General features: G+C 37.3%; 1 protein-coding gene across 1 annotated transcript in view; it reads right to left on the bottom strand.

Annotated features, from left to right (window-relative positions):
* Window positions 1–18,492, bottom strand: part of MYO3A (myosin IIIA) — a 173,339-nt gene that overhangs the window by 64,026 nt on the left and 90,821 nt on the right. Inside the window, exons 15-19 of the mRNA XM_020911656.2 lie at window positions 15,255–15,353; window positions 15,045–15,159; window positions 8,804–8,930; window positions 4,451–4,661; window positions 2,628–2,775 (exon numbers count right to left, since the gene is read on the bottom strand). Coding sequence (XP_020767315.2) covers window positions 2,628–2,775; window positions 4,451–4,661; window positions 8,804–8,930; window positions 15,045–15,159; window positions 15,255–15,353 — 700 coding nt within the window. The remainder of the gene's footprint in view (window positions 1–2,627; window positions 2,776–4,450; window positions 4,662–8,803; window positions 8,931–15,044; window positions 15,160–15,254; window positions 15,354–18,492) is intronic.

The raw sequence follows: 18,492 nt of genomic DNA, 5'->3' as shown, positions 1-18,492 counted from the left end.
GTGAAAAGCAAATAATTGTTGAAGGACATGTACATTGGGTTAAAGGCTAGTTTCAATAACACCAGGTTCTAAGCTTAATCCCTCAAAGAGAAGAATAACAGAAGCCTACCAACACACATTATTAATTAATTAAACAGACAGGAAATGCATGAAGATGTACCAGATCCCATGAAGCAGGTAATCCAAATAGATTCCTATCAAAAAGTCCAAATTACCACCCCCCACCCCCCGCCACAAGTTTACTTGTTTCAATTTCTGGTTAGCATTGATGCTGTGAACACTGTGAATCATTAAAGCAAGATGATATTGATTTAATAAATATTCATTGAGCATTTGCTCTATGTCAGGCTCTGAAGATATAAAAAGAATTAATACATAATTGCTCAAGGAGCTTTCAGCCTAGTGAAAGAGAGCAAAAACGAAAACCAAATATTGTGCTGTCAAAAGTCACATGTTTTTACTGGAGCATAAAGGAAGAAGGAACAAGAAAAGTACCATCGGGGACTTCCTTGGAAGTCCAGTGGATAAGACTCCACACTCCCAGTGCAGGAAGCCTGGGTTCTACCCTTAGTCAGGGAACTAGATCCCACATGTTGCAACTGAGAGTTTGCATATCACAACTAAAGTACTTAAATGCCACAACTAAAATAGAAGATCCTGCTGCAACTAAGACTTGGCTTGGTCAAATAAATATTTTAAAAAAGAATATAAGTCTCACTGGTTTTTTTGAATTTCATGAATAAGAAATGAAATGTAACATAACATTTCTGACTTGAGTAAGCTGGTGGTTAGAGATGCCATTCTCTGAGAAAGAATATAAGTGGGAGGGAAAAACGAATTCAATTCTGGATCAAGTTCTGGAAGTTGTCCTTACAGAAGGAGGATCAGAGAGGCATGGGGTTACAGATGGGGACTGCAGCATCTCTAGCACACAGGGAGTAGTTGAAGTATTGGAAATAGATTCTTTCCTAGAGAATATGAGAAGATATCAAGAATAGAACTCTTTGGGAGCTAGCATTTAGGGCAGTAATTCTCAACCTTGGCTGTATTCAGTTGGACTAGACTGGGAACCTTTAAAAAATTAGTGATAGCTCAGTCTCATCCCAAGACTTCTGACTTAAATAGACTGGGACAGGATCTGGGCACCAGAATTTTACCCAAGTGATTCTAATATGTAGCCAGGGTTAAGAATCACTGATGTATGGGTTGGTGCAGGAAGAATAAGAAAAGGAAATCATCAAAGAGGAAGAGAAACAGAAAGCGTGTTAGGGATGCCCAACAGGGGTTTTTCCAGAAACAGGAATCTGTCAGCAGAGTTGAAAATATAGAAAGACCAATAATGTGGAGACAAAAATGTTTCTGATTTTAGTGACTGAGATTAAGAAGGGTCATTCCTACACAGTAATCAGATGCTATGGACTCAAGGTACCCAGGTGGCGAAGAAATCAATATATTACAGTGAATGTTGAATACACTTTCATGGACCGTGATTGTGAAGGGAAGAGAGAGGGCCATGGCTACAGACATAAGCAGGCTGAAGAAGGGTTTTGTTTTTAAAGACTTCGAAAGATTTCATTGTATAACTAAGCTAAAGGAGGCACTAATGGAGAGACATGGAGAAGCGGTGAAAGGGCGAGGGTGAGAGAAACAAGAATCTGGGATGGACGAGAGCAGTGCAAATACAGATCACATCTTAAATTCTTGCCCCTTTTACTTAAAAAAAAAAACTTTTTATTTTGTATTGGGTTAGAGCCAATTAACGACGTTAGGACAGTTTCAGGTCAACAGCGGTGAAACTCAGCCCCAAGAAATGTCACAATCTAAACATTTTTTGTGCAACCACTGTTTTCAAAACGTGATTTCAAAGTAAATTTGCTATAAAGCTAAGTATTTTGAATTAAAAAAAATCTATGTACCTCTAGTTTATTTCAAATTTAAACAAAAACTTCAATTTTTAGTTGAACACACAACCATATAACAGTAAACACACAACAAAATAATATTACTTAAAGGAAAAATGACATGCTAAATGACATAAAATATGACTATTTCTTTTAGGCTTGATTAACTAAATAATTTTAATACTACATTTTTGCCAAATGCAGTTCAGTAACACTCTGATTTTTGAAGCTGAATCATAAATTACTTATTGTACTCTGACAAAATTACCATCTCATGGCGTTTACATCAAATCCATTATCTTGTGTTCTGTTGCTTAGCAACTGGAATTTTGAAGTTTAATGCATTTTAGGTGGGTATTGAAACTCCAAACAGAATTTCAGCTTTGCAGTCTACAGAAAGAAATCCCTAGACACATCTGCTTACTTAAATTTCCAAATTTCCTTTGTTTGCAAGGGCTCAGATAAGCTATGTTTTGGAGAAGAGTCCAGCGATTTTTGGTGGAGCACATTCAACATCACGTATCAAGACATACTATATGCATACCAGCCTTTTTAGCTTGTTTTTATTTTTACTAGGAGCATGGAACAAAGGAAATCTTTTTGTAGTCTTTATTAAATGTTTCAGGCTTTAAATCTATGATTTAGATCCCACTACATAGTACAATTCTCCACAGAACACACACACTGCATGCATGTATATTATATATAACAAGCATCTCAACTCACCTGTTCCCAGGCGAACACGTGTTGGTTGAAATAAAACTGAATTTGTTCATTTGCAATGTTAATGCACAGCTGCTCAAAGGAATTTTTTTTGAAATTTTCAAAGCCAAATATATCCAGAATGCCAATGCTTAGTTCATCACCATTGCCACTGGAAAATTAAAGAGGTATTATTTTGAGCTTTTATTTACTTTCTTAGGAGGTAATTGAAAGCAGGGTATCTCTGAGTCACTTTTGTGATTTAGGTAAGAAACTATATATTATTAGAACACAGAGTGAAAATTTTCTTAATTGAAAAAGTTTCCCTCCATAGAACATAAAGTAGATAGCATTCATTTTAAGATGTAGACAGTACAATATTTTCCCTGTACTTCAGAAACTATTTCCATACTATCTTGAATACTTAAACAAAATAACTGTTTTGTCCTATGGGTTTATAAACAAAAAAATCACAGCCTTGAGTGAGTCATGAATCACAGGGAAAACCTACCAAGTACTCAGAATACAGCATGAATATGTTCAATAAAAGCCATACCAGAAAAGCAAAAGCTCCTTGAAAGAGCATTTTGTCTCTCATTTTAGGACAATTAAAATGTCCTGCTAAAAATATTTTACTTAAAGAACAGTTATTTTTGAATTATTCACTTGTCATTTTTAATACAGAACACACAGTAACCTGGAGAAAGTTATAAATATATATTAATTTATTTTATAATGCAATACTTTAAAATACAATTAAATTCTATTTTACAATTCAATATTCCAGATGCTTTCTTTCCCCTGCTCCTTCACAAAGGTTATCTCTGTTCATTGATTTTGAGGGACAGATAGTCAAGAATGTTATTTCTCCATGTTCTTAAGTCCCTTGAACAGTTTGAATGATATGGTGTGGTATGTATTGTAATGGAAAAGTAACAATGAATTGCAGGCCTGAAATGTGTATAAAATGGTCTTTTATGCATAGTAACCAGGTGCGAATGAGACGATCTTAAGGTAGAAATCCATCTTGTTCTTCACATACCAATTTCTAAAGATTGCATGATTTACAGAATAAAGCTGTGGATGTAAATGTAAAGATATATCTCTGCATAATCCCTGGTGTATAGACAGGCCATAGACTTACCTTATATTTCACCTCGGTTATGGTCACATAATACTACTGCTTGTACCTTGCCACTTACCAGTTTATTTAGAGCATTTCTGAACCAAATTTCATTGGAGGCCATATGTACCCTTGCTGGGTTAAAAAATGAACAGAAAGTTTTCCAGGACTTTCCTGGTAGTCTACTGGTTAAGATTCTGCACTTCCAGTGCAGGGGGGCTCAGCTTCAACTCTGGTTGGGGAACAAAGATCCTACATGCCATGCAGTGCAGCCAAAAAATAAATAAATAAGATAAGATAATAAATAAAAAAGAAAAGAAAGCTTTCTTTTGCCTTGAAGATTTAATTCAACCCCTCAACATAAAGAACTGCTGAACAGACATTCTCTGCAAGTATAAAATGGTATATATGCTTCACAGTACACCTTCTAATTAAAAGAACATGTAAAATGATAGTAAGAAGTCACACTAAAAAAATCACTTTCTATCATGTTTATTCACATTGCTGCAGTTTTTGTTCCGGCAGTTCTAAAAGTTTTACAGCCACATGGTGCAGTGAAGTGGTATCATTAGGAAATAGAGCAGATCTACTAGAAATATAACTTTAATAATTAAATGATATGAGTTAGAAACATCTTCAAAGGAACTCATAGAAAAATCAGTAAATTAGAAAGCAGATCTACATCACTTGACATTTGGGGAGCATGTTCCATAAAGATTTTTACCTGGGTGATGCCTCATGCTTCAGTAAGCTATTAATGCGGTTGACTATCCAACTAAATAAGCGTCCATATAAAGTTTTAGCCATTGCGTCTCTGACATCAGTAGCCTTCTCTACAGTGTTGGGTCGTATGATGGTTTCTCCTCTAGTGACCACACAGTGGGAGGTGAGAGCTTCTTGCAGCTCATCTGCTTGAATGCAAAGCAAAGAAGCAGCTAAAAATAAATAAATAAATAAACAGAGGTGTTGTTAGAAGGCTTTATGACAATGAAGTCAGTCCCCAGAGAATGCAAATGTCTTAATTCACCTTCTATAAATGGCACGAAATAAGCATGTGAGTGTTTTATAATATAAAAAGAAACTCCTATTCAATAAGAGTTCTATGTCTCTTCTTGATTATCTTTCTCCACTTATCCTGACTGGTTGGGTGCAGGCTGTTGTATAACATAGCACGACACAAACCAAACTGACAGGGCAACCCACTGCACAAAGCCAGTGGCTGTTTAGGTTATGCCAAACATAATTTCACTAAGCTATGTTAAATAATTTAAAAACATAAGGAAAACTTCTGTATCATTTGAATGTGATTATACAGACACATTTTCAAAATACAGAAATTAATTGTAAGGTTACCTAGACTTTAGGGATATATGCAAACAAATGTCTTTTAAGTAACATTCACAATACAGAAACAAAGGAGCATTAAATATCTTAACATTCATACATTTTTATCATACTACTTATCAGTTACATATGTCAATGACTAAAGTTTGTTAAAACTTGCTGCCTGAAATATTTAATACTTAATGATAATTAAATCAGAGAACTTTTAAGTGAATAATACTTAAATTCAGTGAACAAAACTCATTTTTAATATAATAAACATCCTTAACCAAACTATTACATGACAGACAGGCTAATTTCTCCAATCAGTTGTTCTCCTTTTAAAATATTTTGAATATTTTAAATTTACTTTTAGCACTTTGGAAAAGATATTTCTTGACTATGAGGCTAAAATTGTTGAGCCTTATTTAAACAAAATATTTTTTCAAATTGTATAAGTAATACTGGCTCAATGCAGAAATCCCTACCTTCAAAGAAAACATTCTGTGTTTCTTTCCTTTTGGGCATGTTTATTGCCACTATTCTGCATATACATTCTATTTTAATATCTTAAGCATTTCCAATTTTGTTGAATAGTATTTGTTGGCATCAATTTACTTTGCTGCATAATATTCTGACATATATCTTAATGTATCAATTTTTAAATTGTTGGATGCTCAGGTTGCTTCCATATGGTCACAGTTGTAAAGAATGTGAGGATAAATATTTTGGGCATGAATCTGTGCTCTTGTCCTGCATTATTTTCTTAGCACAAATTGCCTAAATTTAGCAGTTGGTTCAGAGTATATATATATATCAACATATACATAGTGTTGAGATACACTATTGCTCTTCAAAAACTGTGAACCAACTATACTCCCATCAGTTAAATGAAAGATAAATAATTTCAATACAAGCTCACAGACTCCACAGATTATTATTTTTAAAAATAATGTTTCCTTCTTTCAATTTGTGTTTGGTTCCTAGAAAACCAAACACAATACTTTCTTCTTTTCATATTTTTATTAGTGACTTGTTCTTATTTTGTAAACTGCCTGTTTTTTTCATTGATATAATCATCTCTTCCTAACCAATTTATAAGTTTAAAGAGAATAATGCTTTGATATACACATTGCAAGTATTTTTCCTCCTTTTTCATCTGCATTGCAATTTATTTTCCTGCTTTTAGTGTGAAACTTTAATTTTTATGTAGTCAAACATCTACTTAACACTTATGTGTGATCTTCTCACATAAAGTCCTTCAAATCTTCTCTCATTTCAGGATTACATAAATGCATTTTGTCCTGTACACTCATATATTTACTTTTTTGCATTTATACTGATAAACATTTGGAACTCACTTTGGTATGTGGTGTATGAGAGGGATTCAAACCCCTCGTCTTTGAAATGGTCAGCCAGTTGCCTGTCCCTACAACACTGATCCCCTTGTGATTTGTAATGCCTTTTCTGGTAATTCTACTTAGTTCTGTTTCTGATTAATGTCTCCTACTTTGACTGGTACGTCTATTTCTATTCCCCCATTATTCATTCATTTGACATGTTTATCTATTGACCATCTACTGCATGCCAGGCATTTTACCTGGGGATACACTGCTAAGTAGAACACCTTGTAAGGCAAAGTTCTCATCTTGATGGTCTTCATCCAGAGGAAATGAGAAGCTAATCAAGAAGTACAAGTGGGAAGAGAGAGTTGGGGGAAGGAGAGGGGCAGGGAGCGGGAGAGGGAGACTGAGAGTTCCCATGAATACATGTGGTAAGTGATTCCTGAATGAACTGTGAAGAACAGCCTGGAAAAGTTCAAGAATTAAGGTAGAATGAACCACTGGGTGGTCATTCAGTTCAGGTGAGAGGTGATATGTCTTGGATGAGAATAATGATGATGGAGATAAAAAGAAGAGGCCGTATTTGGGAGAGAGTTACAGGAGACAAAGGACAAAACTGGTGCCTGATTGAAACCATGCACCTGTAAAACCATCCAGAGCCACAGCCTTCATTTGCAGGTAATTCCTTGTATCTTTAACTATAAATCACTTTCATGTAAATTAGTAAAATTTCTGTTTCCCATGAGTGGTTGTTTCAGAAAGTGGTTTAATTAATTTTAACTATATTAACATTAACCTTTTGTGACCCATATGACTGTCTCCTGCTATACAAAAATAGGTTATCAATCATCAAAATCACTCTTCAGTTTAGTGGTAATTCATGTACTTATATCCACATCATAGCTTTATTGCAGCTCATTCTGTTGGTGCTGATAAGTCATCTAAATATGATCAGACAGTGAGGTTCGAATTTTATCATGGGTTTTGAATTTATTATTTATGGCTACTCCTTCCACTTCTGATAACCTAATATTGTATGGGCCAATTAAGTTTTCTTTATATAGGAAAAGCCAGAATAGGTTACATCATTACATGACAACCTCAGACACATCTGCTGTGTTACCCAGCTGGTTCCAGACACTCAGTAGGATGAAGATGATAGAGATCTGTGGACAGGTTCAGACCAGGGTGGTTTGGCATTCGGCTCTCTGAAATCACCCTAAAACATCTCATTCTGTTCGTAAGTAAGTATAAATCAGAAAAAAATATATACAGCAAGTCCCCTACACATGAACCTTCAAGTTGCGAGCTTTCCAAGATGGGAGCTTGCATCTAATTCCAGCAAAGAACCAGAACCTGTGCCATCAACATCAGGCATGAGTGAAATTGCAGCTTGCCCTCCATCTCCTACTGCTGATGATCCTTCATCTCTACCTTCTCCCACCTCTTGTCCCTCCTCCAGTCAGTAACTCTACCTGCCTGTTCACTTAATGCCAACCCCTGCATGCCTCTTGTACCATACTGCTGTATTTTTCAAGATACCATACTGTAAGATTTAAAATGTTTTATTTTTGTGCTTGTTTTTATGTATTATTTGTGTTAAAAGTATTACAAACCTATTACAGTACAGAACTAGACAGCTAACTGTGTTAATTGGGTGCCTAAGCTAACTTTGATGGACTTACGAACAGAATGCACTTACAAACGCACCCTTGGAATGGAATTTTTTCATATGTAGGGGACTTACTATAAATTAAATTTTATATCATATTTCCCAGGTTACAAATGAAACTTTAACAGACCTGGAATTGTGGGGCATATGCCAATATTAAAAATTAAAATAGGGTATACTCTAAAAAAAAGTTTGCCACAGGATGCTATCAGTGAGAAACCTTAAATTACTGAAATAATTCATTAAACTCAGTCAATAAAAGTTGATTTGAAGCAAATACCATGATGTACTTCTCTTGCATAGAAAATGACTCCAAAATGAACCAACCCAAGATGAATATGTATAAAACTCCATTTGGTACAAAAATAAATATTCAGATCTTTATTACTTATAAATGACAGAGATGCCAAACTTATACAATAACAACTTCAACTCTTTTTCACATCAGTTTGCTAAATCTTAATTATGTTTTCTGTGCTTTTACACTGAAATGTAAATAGCTCCTAAAATAGTCATGAAAGCCTAGTCTTTAGAAATGTTTCCTACAGTAATTAGTTAATTTGTAGGCACGAAGATCTGTTTTAAACAGTGGACTCTGGAAACTTCACTTGACGCAAATTGAATCTGAGAATTTTTTTTTAGGATTCCATAAACATACAACTGCCCCGATGTGACACCCTCACTATGTCATCAGATGCTTTTTAGGAGTTCAGTTTTGAATGAAAGATATAAAACTCACAGTTCTCCAGAGCTGCATGATTCGAAATGTGGCTCTTGTCAATCTGGTGTTCAGTTGCCACAGAAGAAAATTCAATGTTTCCAACGTTCAAGATTGCAGCCAGTATACTGTAAATACTTCCAAGTTGCTGAAATATGGCAAGGAAAGGTTAGCAGCTCTCTCCCCTTGAGAACAGCAGAGCAGAGACTGTGGCTGCAGACAGACCAGGGAACTCTCCAGGCTCCCTCATAACAAGGTCATCCCACGGACAATGATGCCGAACTAAGAGAAGCCACCTGGCTTCCCCGGTCCTCTCATTCTATTCAAATCATCAGTGCTGGCTGAATTACGATGCTCAAGAACTGTAACTTTTCATACACGTTGAATGAAGACAACTAGGTACCAAATTATTGTTTTTAAATTCTTATGAAATGACTAAAAGGGATTCTTCCCATTCTGAATAAAACCAACTTTTAAAAATAAAATGTTTCATAGAAATTCACCATTTTGTGTGAACCTTTACAATATTTTAAAATTTACTTCGCAAATATTATTTGGTCATAGTGGAAGCCACAACTGATAATCCAAAGAAAATATATTATATTGTGATCTTAGACTGTCATAAAAAATATAAGGAAAATTAAAGCAGGGGAAAAAAGGCATTCTCATCTTCAACAAAAGACATATGACTGTGCAAAGGGAGACAAATAAAATTCCTGTCATGACATGATAAAAATTGCCTCTAAATGAGTTGACTCATAAAACTATTAATCATTTATTTTAAAGCTATGGCAAGAAAATGGCATAGAGAATCACATGTTTTTAAAAGTTTTAGAGTTTTCTAATTTGTGCTATTTTTAGAGAATATTTTATTTTGACTTGCCTGTCAATTTGCCTGGCGTGTGCTGAATCACAAATGTACAAATAAACTAAATCCCAGGGATATTTAAAGGGACACATACACCATGGGTGCTGTCAACACCAATCAGAGAAAGACGAGGACAGAGAGAGAAAGAAACACGGAGAGAGAGAAGACATTCTCTCTATTGGAGAGTCACCAAAATTGTGAAAGGCAGTAAGCTGTGCTTAGAGGATATGAAAATCAAGCCACTTAATTTTATTTTGCAAGTGGCCTCTTTTCAAGATGAAGTTGAAGCAGCTATGGACAAAGGACACATCCAAATAAGCCAGTGAGATGACATTAAAAAATCAGGAGTGGGATAAAAAGGAAGTGAACACCCACTCAGTTTAATTCCACTCTGTCCCATCCAGGACAGTCTGTCTTGTTAACTCCTGGAGACTGTGCTTCCAGGTGGGAGATCAGCACCTTCTAGGAGGGTAACCTTCAACTGGACTAAAAATCTTCAAAAATATTTAGCAGTGATTATGCTTCAGCTCCAGAAACAGATGTTATATTTTCCTTCCTCCTAAGCTGTGTGTTTGGATATTCAATAAACACTGACTATGTTTAAGCTGAAACCTGAAGTTTTACATAAATGAATTATATTTGTCACTAGACGCTGACTGCTAGACTCGTTTCCTTGTAATGTGACTAAACATTGCTCTGCCAGGCAACCGAAAGCAGTTGAGGCAAATATAAGTGAAACATTGCCTCTAATGATTCAGACTTAGAAGTAAACAAACCAACAAACCAACTAAAACTTATACCCTGCTTCTAAGATAGCAACCTCTGGGGGATGGAACTGGTAAAAAGATAAGTTCCTCCGATGATGCAAAGCAGGAAAGAGAGCTAAATAGAAGTCCAGCTCTGGGTTGGCGGCAGAAGCTGCTTGCCAGGTGGATGACATGCTTCCACTCTGGAGGATGCTCTGAGATCCAGTTAACCTCTTCTGTTTCCCCCTAACCAGGCAACCAACAGAGCCAGACCACAGTCCAAAGGGGCATCGACCACTAGCTACATTCATATTATGACCAATGATTGGAGACAAGAATGGATGCTGCTTTTTTTCTTTAATCACTGCATCCTCTTCTGCTTTAAGAGCCAGGATACCCCCTAGTGCTTAAAGTGACTTGTCTCCATGCTTACAAGCTGTGGGTGACGGCACAGTTCTGGGGAGGTTAGGGAGAAGTAAGGGGCATACCAGGTGGAGCTAGTGGTAAAGAACTGACTACCAATTCAGGAAACACAAGAGATGCAGGTTCGATCCCTGGGTAAGGAGGATCTCTTGGAGGAAGAAATGGAAACCCACTTCAGTATTCTTGCCTGAAGAATCCCATAGATAGAGGAGCCTGGCGGGCTACAGTCCATAGGGTCACAAAGAATTGGACTAAGCCTGGAACAGGGTGGGTATATGGAATCACCCGGAATGTCTCTCATGGCTTGTCTGAAATCTCTGGGTGGCAGCCATATGTCACTTGGAATATGGCTGAAACTCATGCCTTCCCAGTCAGGGACTTCCTCTCCCAGAGCTGAACCACCTATAAACACACTAATTTCACTAGTAATAAAAATGTCTATTTTATTAGGAAATCTGTTTATCAGGATCATCTCTAACTCCAAATGTTCAGGTCAGATCAGTATTGTTCCCAAAAGGTAGTCAGGGAAGGTTTTACAGCACAGTTTTTAATGTCATATGATGTTCACCACCTAGACCTCATGGCTACAAAAGGGCACAAATCACACCACTCTTCACATGAGATATCCACAGTGAGTTCCCTAAGCTTAGTAGTCTCTCAATTGTTCAACTCCATTCTGTCCTCATCATCTGTGTCCCAAATCTCCAGCAAAGGCTATAATTGATCAAGCAAACTGTCCTGTCCTTACATATCAATCTAATCACTCTGTTAACCTTGGCTGCTACTTCTGCTTATTCTCCTCCTCCACCCTTCCGCCTTCTTTTTCTTTATTTTGTGAGGGTACAGTAGAAGAATGAGATTTATGCACTGATCCTTTAAAAACCATGCATCTGTCACACCCGTAGAAAGTTCTTCATTTTGACACATTACAGCTAAGAGCAAACTCAGCAAGCTTCCCTAAAAACCCTCAGAAATCTAAAAAATGCATTCTTTTTTTCCATTTCATAGGCTAAAAACTATTGAATGCATCAACAGAGAGAAAGTCTCCAATCATCTCCTTTCTGCGTAGAGACCACAGAACCACTGTTTCCTGATTTGTGCTGCAGTTTATAGAGTGGACAGCCAAAGTTCCAGGCAGGGTCCATGAATCTACAGAAAGAATGAATTATCCAAAATAAAGATGACTGAGCTGGAGCCTCTACTTCCAAACCAAAAAGCTACTCAACTTCAGCCCAAAGCTTCCTGTGAGTAAAGTAAGGATGCATTCAACCCTGGCTTGTCAATGAGTCTACAGTATGTTTTCCTCTTATCCATTTACCTCTTAATCTTCTGGCAAAAACTGAAAACTCTTTGGGAAAGTCATGGTAATGATTCTTCTCTGGTCCCCAGAGGAGTTATTTCTCCTTGGCTGATCCTGAAAACAGTCTTCCAGGTCCCCTCGGGCTCCTACAGCTCTCCCTCACCCCTTCCCACAACAGGCTCATTCACCTAGAAACACAGAAGCAAAGTATTTCAGAACTCAAGGGGGACCCTAAATTCTGGGGCTGCAAAAGTAGCCTGGTAGGGAGTGCCCCTCCCCCCACATCACATCTGAATCCCTCTTGGTTATGGAGAAAGGCCACACCAGAAAATTTAACTCTAAAAGTTGCAACATTTCCTGATGGAGAAGGATTATCCTGATTTACCTAAACCTCTTTTGAAGAGAAGGCCCTAATTTCAAGTTAGAAAAAGAAAAACCATTCATGTGTCCTTCTCCAACCTCGTCAAGCTGGCAGAGATCACACCCCATTTCCTAAAGTCACAGTTCTTAAAAATACATCCCTTCAGCCCTACAGCTAGGATACCCAAGGTGGAGTCAAAGACTTTGCAAAAGAAGTCAAGGCTGGGGAACTACCTGTCATCAAAGCTGCCAACAGAAGAGGCTCTGCATTTGAGAAAACGCACTTAGCAGCAAACTTTGCCCTATGCAGAGAACAGGTAGGGGGTGGGGGTGGGGGTTGTTTGTTTGTTTAGACTTTTTTGATGTGGGCCATTTTAAAAGTCTTTATTGATTTGTTACAATATTGTTTCTGTTTTATCTTTTGGTTCTTTGGCCTCAAGGCATGTAAGAGCTTAGATTCCCGATGAGGGATGGAAGCCATACCCTTTGCATTAGAAGGTGAAGTCTTAACTACTGGAAGGCCAGGGGTGTCCCCTGGTACAACTTTGAAATAATTACTTGGGGGTGAGCACATGTATCAAATGGATGAAAGGCTACTGTTGACAGCCTTCTATTTTAGAAGGGAATCAGCAGTTCCTGACAAACATGCTACAAAATTAGATTCAATAATATCACTGCACATAATCTGAATGATTCTCATCACGTTTCACTTCCATCAGCATCTCTACATTTTATATCCTGCTGATAAAACTTTCCAAATATTTGGAAAAGAATTAGGTATTATTTTTAGCTCAGGCTCTTAGTAGAGATTTGATAACTGAAAAATTTCAGTAAACTTCTTAAGCAGATACATGAACAGTTTCAAGTTGTAGGAGTGTCATTTATGAAAATGAAATTAAAATCCAACAAATTGCACACTACTTTCCTGCAAGAGTTCATCTAAAAGCCTGATTCACATTCATAGTGAAGTACTCTTCTTATCAAAGAACCGAGTCAACATAGCAAACAGTAAGCTGCTAAGAGCAGAGTCTGAACGCTTCTCTAAAAGCCTTCAGGAGTCCCTATTAAACAAGATACTTCATTACAAAAATTTTAAAAATACAACCTAGGACACAGAAAGAAATCTTTATTACTCAAGGATAAATTCATAGCCTTAAATGCTTTCATTATTAAATAAGGAACGTGAATAGAGAAACTAAGCATTCTCGTTAAAAAAGAAACAAGAAACCAAATTCATACATTAATAAAAAACATTTTTAAATAAAAATCAATAATACAAATAATGTGCTACAAAAGGCACCATCAAGAAAATAAAAGACAACAAAAGAGAAACTTTTTGCAAATCATGTAAGACACTTGTATCTACAACACAATTCTTACAACTCAATTATAAAAAGAACTTAATTAAAAAATCAGCAAAGAATGTGAACAGATGCCTCTTTAAAGAAGATATATAAATGAAAAATGACCAACAAGTGCATGAAATAGAACCTCAACATCATAAGCCTTTACGGAAATGTAAATCAAGCCCACAGTGACACACCATATCACACCCACGAGACTGGCTAGAACCAGATAATAGTAAGTGCTGGGGAAGATGGAGAGAAGCCCGAACCTACCTACTGAATTGAAAAGTAGTGCAGCTGCTTACAGTCTGGTAAGTTCCTCACAAGGTTAAAAATAGTGTTGCTCTGTAACCTGGCTCTTCCATTCCGTGGTATTCACCAAAGAGAAGCAAAAGCTCATGTCACATAAAAACTTGGACATGGATGATCACAGCAGCATGATTCATAATAGCCAAAAAATGGCACTGACCCAAATGCCCATCACATGATGAATGGATAAATAACATGAGGTATATAAACACAATGCAACAGCACACCTCAGTGAAAGGCAGTGAAATACTGACACATACTACAACATGGATGGGCCCTGAAGACATCAGGTCAAACGAGAGAAGCTGATCACAAAGGGTGACATAATGCATCACTCAAGTCATGTGAAATATACAGAATAAGCAGATCGAGGGTGATAGAAGCAGAGGTGGGGTGGGAATGAGGAGGAACTGCCAATCACGAGCAGGTTTCCTTGCAGGTAAAAATTTAGAACATGAAAATATTCTCAAAGTGATTATGGAGAAGGATGCACACCTCTGTGGCTGTATTGAGTCATTAAAATGCACAGTTTTAAATGGCTGACTTGTACGGTATGTGAATAATATCTTAATAAAGCTGTAAGAAGAAAACACTGCACTAAAAAAAATGTGACATGATCACATTTATGTATTTACATAAAATTTTATATATATGCAGGAGAGGTAAATATATATAAAATAAAAGATTAAGAACAAAACCAAGTTCAATTATATCTCAAGGCCACAGTTTCCTCAAGTATGAGATAAAAATGATAATCAATATTTCATAAGGTCATTTCAGTAATTTAAAAAATTATCCATACAATGCACTGAGCACAATGTCTGGCATGTGGACCACTCTATAAATGCTAACTCTTACCATGAGTGATGACAAAAAGACGCTTAAAGGTTTAAATGTCTTCCATACTCACCTCCATTGTAAAACCGATGACTTTGAAACACTGCTCAATTAATTCATATTGGGATTTATAGAAGCTATTATTCATCATGTCCTGTATTGTTCTGATGTGGTCATTCTGCAGGTATCTGGGGGTGGGCGGAAATCCCAAAGAATAGGTAAGAATCTAAAATTTAGTGAAAAGTAGAAGTATTATTGATAGAAGTTCTAGCTGCTGGTTTACCTGGGAGGCTTGTCTTCTGGCAATTTATAATGGGCTAATTTCTTCTTTTCAGCTAAACCAGTATAGATGTAATAAAAAATATGAAAGTTTTTTTCTCCACTGAAAAGACAAGACATTTTCAGGAAGGTGGTTAGTAAGAACACTTATTAATTGCTAAAGTTTTTTGGTGATATAATTATCAGAACAACTGTGAGTGCCACAAAGGGTTTCCTGGAATATTGGATTTTGGCTTTCCGTGGCTGCGACTGTCTTCAGTATTTTCAACTACAACTGTCATTGAATTACAGACTCTGCTAAGCGCTTTGTTTGAATCATTCAGTACATATTTGTGTGCCCACCAGGCATTTTCTAGGCACTGGGGATACAGCAGGAGCAAACAGTCAAAATGCCCTGACTTAAAGTTTACATGCCAGTGGGAACAAAGTAATAATGAATAGAGCATGCCCGGTGGTGGTGAGTGCTACATGATCTTAGTCACCTGCCTTAACCCCCTCATTTCACATACAAAGAAACTGATGCTTAGAGGGGACACTAACCTCCCCTCAGGTCACAGAGTTGATGGCCAAACTGGATTTCACCAGGGCTGTTTGACTCCAAAGCCCATGTCATTAACCACCTCTCTACCCTATCTTTCTGGGGCTCAATTTTCTCTCTTGCAAGAGAAATCTGTTACTCATGAATCTCAAGTTCTCTGCGGTTCTCTGTATAAGCAGCATTTCCAAGGCTCTATAATAGCACAATTAAGGAATGTGGGTTACAATGAGGTGTTGAAGACCTACTGCTCAGAAAAAAAAAATTTCTTCCAAACTATGAAAGCTCATGGACAAGGCACCTGGTCACCCAAAAGCTCTGATGAAGATGTACAATGAGATTAATGTTGTTTTCATGCCCACTAACACAGCATCCACTCTGCAGCCCATGGATCAAGAAGTAATGTTGACTTTCATGTCTTTTTATTAAGAAATATATTTTGTAAGGCTATGCCTGCCATAGGTAGTGAGTGATTCCTTTGATGGATCTGGGTAAAGTCAACTGAAAACCTTCTGGAAAGGACTCACCATTCTAGATTTCGTTAGGAATATTCATGACTCATGGGAAGAAGCCAAATATCAAAATTAACAGGAATTTGGAAGAAGTTGATTCTGACCCTCATGGATGACTGAGGGGTTCCAGACTTCAGTGGAGGAAGTAACTGCAGATGTGGTAGAAATAGCAAGAGAACAAGAATTAGAAGTGGAGCCTGAAGATGTGATGGAATTGTTACAGTCTCATGATAAAACTGGGATGGCAAGAGAGTTGCTTCTTATGGATGAGCAAAGAAACTGGTTTCTTAAGATGGAATCTACTGGTGAAGATGCTGTGAAGATTGTTGAAATGAAAACAAAAGATTTAGAATATGACATAAAGGGAGTTGATAAAACAGCAACAGGGTTTGAGAGGACTGACTCCAGTGTTGAAAAAAGTTCCACTGTGGGCAAAAAGGTATCAAACAGCATCACAGGCCACAGAGGAATTATTCATGAAAGGAACAGTCAATCAAAGAGGCAAACTTCATTGGTAATAAGTTGCCACAGACTCCTCAATCTTCAGCAGCCACCAACTTGATCCATCAGCAGCTATCAATATGGAGGCAAGATCCTCCCCCAGACAAAAAATTAAAACTGGCTGAAGGAAATCAGCCCTGAATAATCACTGGAAGGACTGATGCTGAAGCTCCAATACTTTGGCCAGCTGATGTGAAGAACTGATTTGCTGGAAAACAACCAACGAATGTCGAGAAAGGCTGAAGGCAGGAGGAGAAGGGGCAATAGAGGATGAGATGTTTGGATGGCATCACCGACTCGATGGACATGAGTTTGAGCAAGCTTCGGGAATTGGCGATGAACAGGGAAGTCTGGCATGCCGCAGTCCATGGGGGTGGCAAAGAATCAGACAGGATTGAATGACTGACCTGAAGGCTCAGATGATGGCTAGCATGTTTTAGTAATAAAACATTTTAAATTAAGATATGTGTATTTTTTTTAGACATAATGCCACTGCACACATAATAAACTACAACATATTGTAAAGGTAACTTTTGTATGCACCAAGAGACTGAAAAATTCATGTGACTTGCTTTTCTGTGATATTCATCTTATTGCAGTGGGCTGGAACCAAAGCCACAAATATGTCCAAAGTATGCCTGTATTCAATTGAATTTGAGATGAAAGCAGGTTGTTGGAAATGAAAATATGATCTTGGGACACAGCAAGACACACATCTTCTGCTGTCAATCACATAGAGCTATCCATTGAGGCCATGATGTCAGAAGAAATTGCTAAGCCTGAGAATACTCAGAGAAGAAACACTCCAAGAACAAACTTTTGATAGGTACACAATTTGGGAATGGATGGATGAATCTAAGTCAGAGAGAAAAAACTCAGAGATGAGTTCAGTCATAAAAGCGAAGACAGGTGAGTGTTTCAAGAAAAGGGGTGTCCACAGGCTCAGATGCTGACATGAGGATGGCCACACCCTTTAGAGCTGACTGTGTTCATACCTTCTACGCCTCCAGCCATCATTTGTGGCAGTCACCAGTAACATTCTGATGAACAAGAGTGTTGTACACGAGCAAGGTTGGAACAAAACTGAAAGTTCACTTCTGGTCTTTTCTTACCACAAAATAACAAAACTCCTCTAAGACAGGCACAGCATATAATTTGGTTTGCTTTGTTCTAATGAAATCACATTGATTGCTCTATGTGTCATACTTTTAACACTTAAATGATGCGGTGCACAATTAGCAGAGTGACTCATAAGTGTAGACACACACAATTGGTAGTGTTCTTGCTAATTATCAGTTTACATTTACTGAGGACTGTAATTTGATAAGACCTGGAGATGATATAGGAAATATACTGACCTTCAGTAGATAAACAATTAGAGAATTAAAGCAACAGGAAAAAAAGATTACCCATCTCATGGGTATCTCCAGAGATTACCCAATCTCATGTCCTGCCTTAACCACTTCAAGAAGGGAGAGCTCATATGATTAGTGATACCCAGGTCAGAATGGCCTGGGGGCAAACCCTGGGGCTCAGCAAGTCACCAGATAAGGCAGCTGACCTTGAACAATACAGGTTTGAACTTCATGTGTCCTTTTACATGGATCATATAAATTATGGAAAATTATATGTGTAGAATATCTTGTGCAAGATGAAGTGGAGAACTTATCTTTACCCAGGCATACAGGGGGTGG

The sequence above is a fragment of the Odocoileus virginianus genome, chromosome 9 (assembly GCF_023699985.2).
Source record: "Odocoileus virginianus isolate 20LAN1187 ecotype Illinois chromosome 9, Ovbor_1.2, whole genome shotgun sequence".
NCBI lineage: Eukaryota > Metazoa > Chordata > Mammalia > Artiodactyla > Cervidae > Odocoileus > Odocoileus virginianus.
This window is presented reverse-complemented; position numbering and strand designations above follow the sequence as displayed.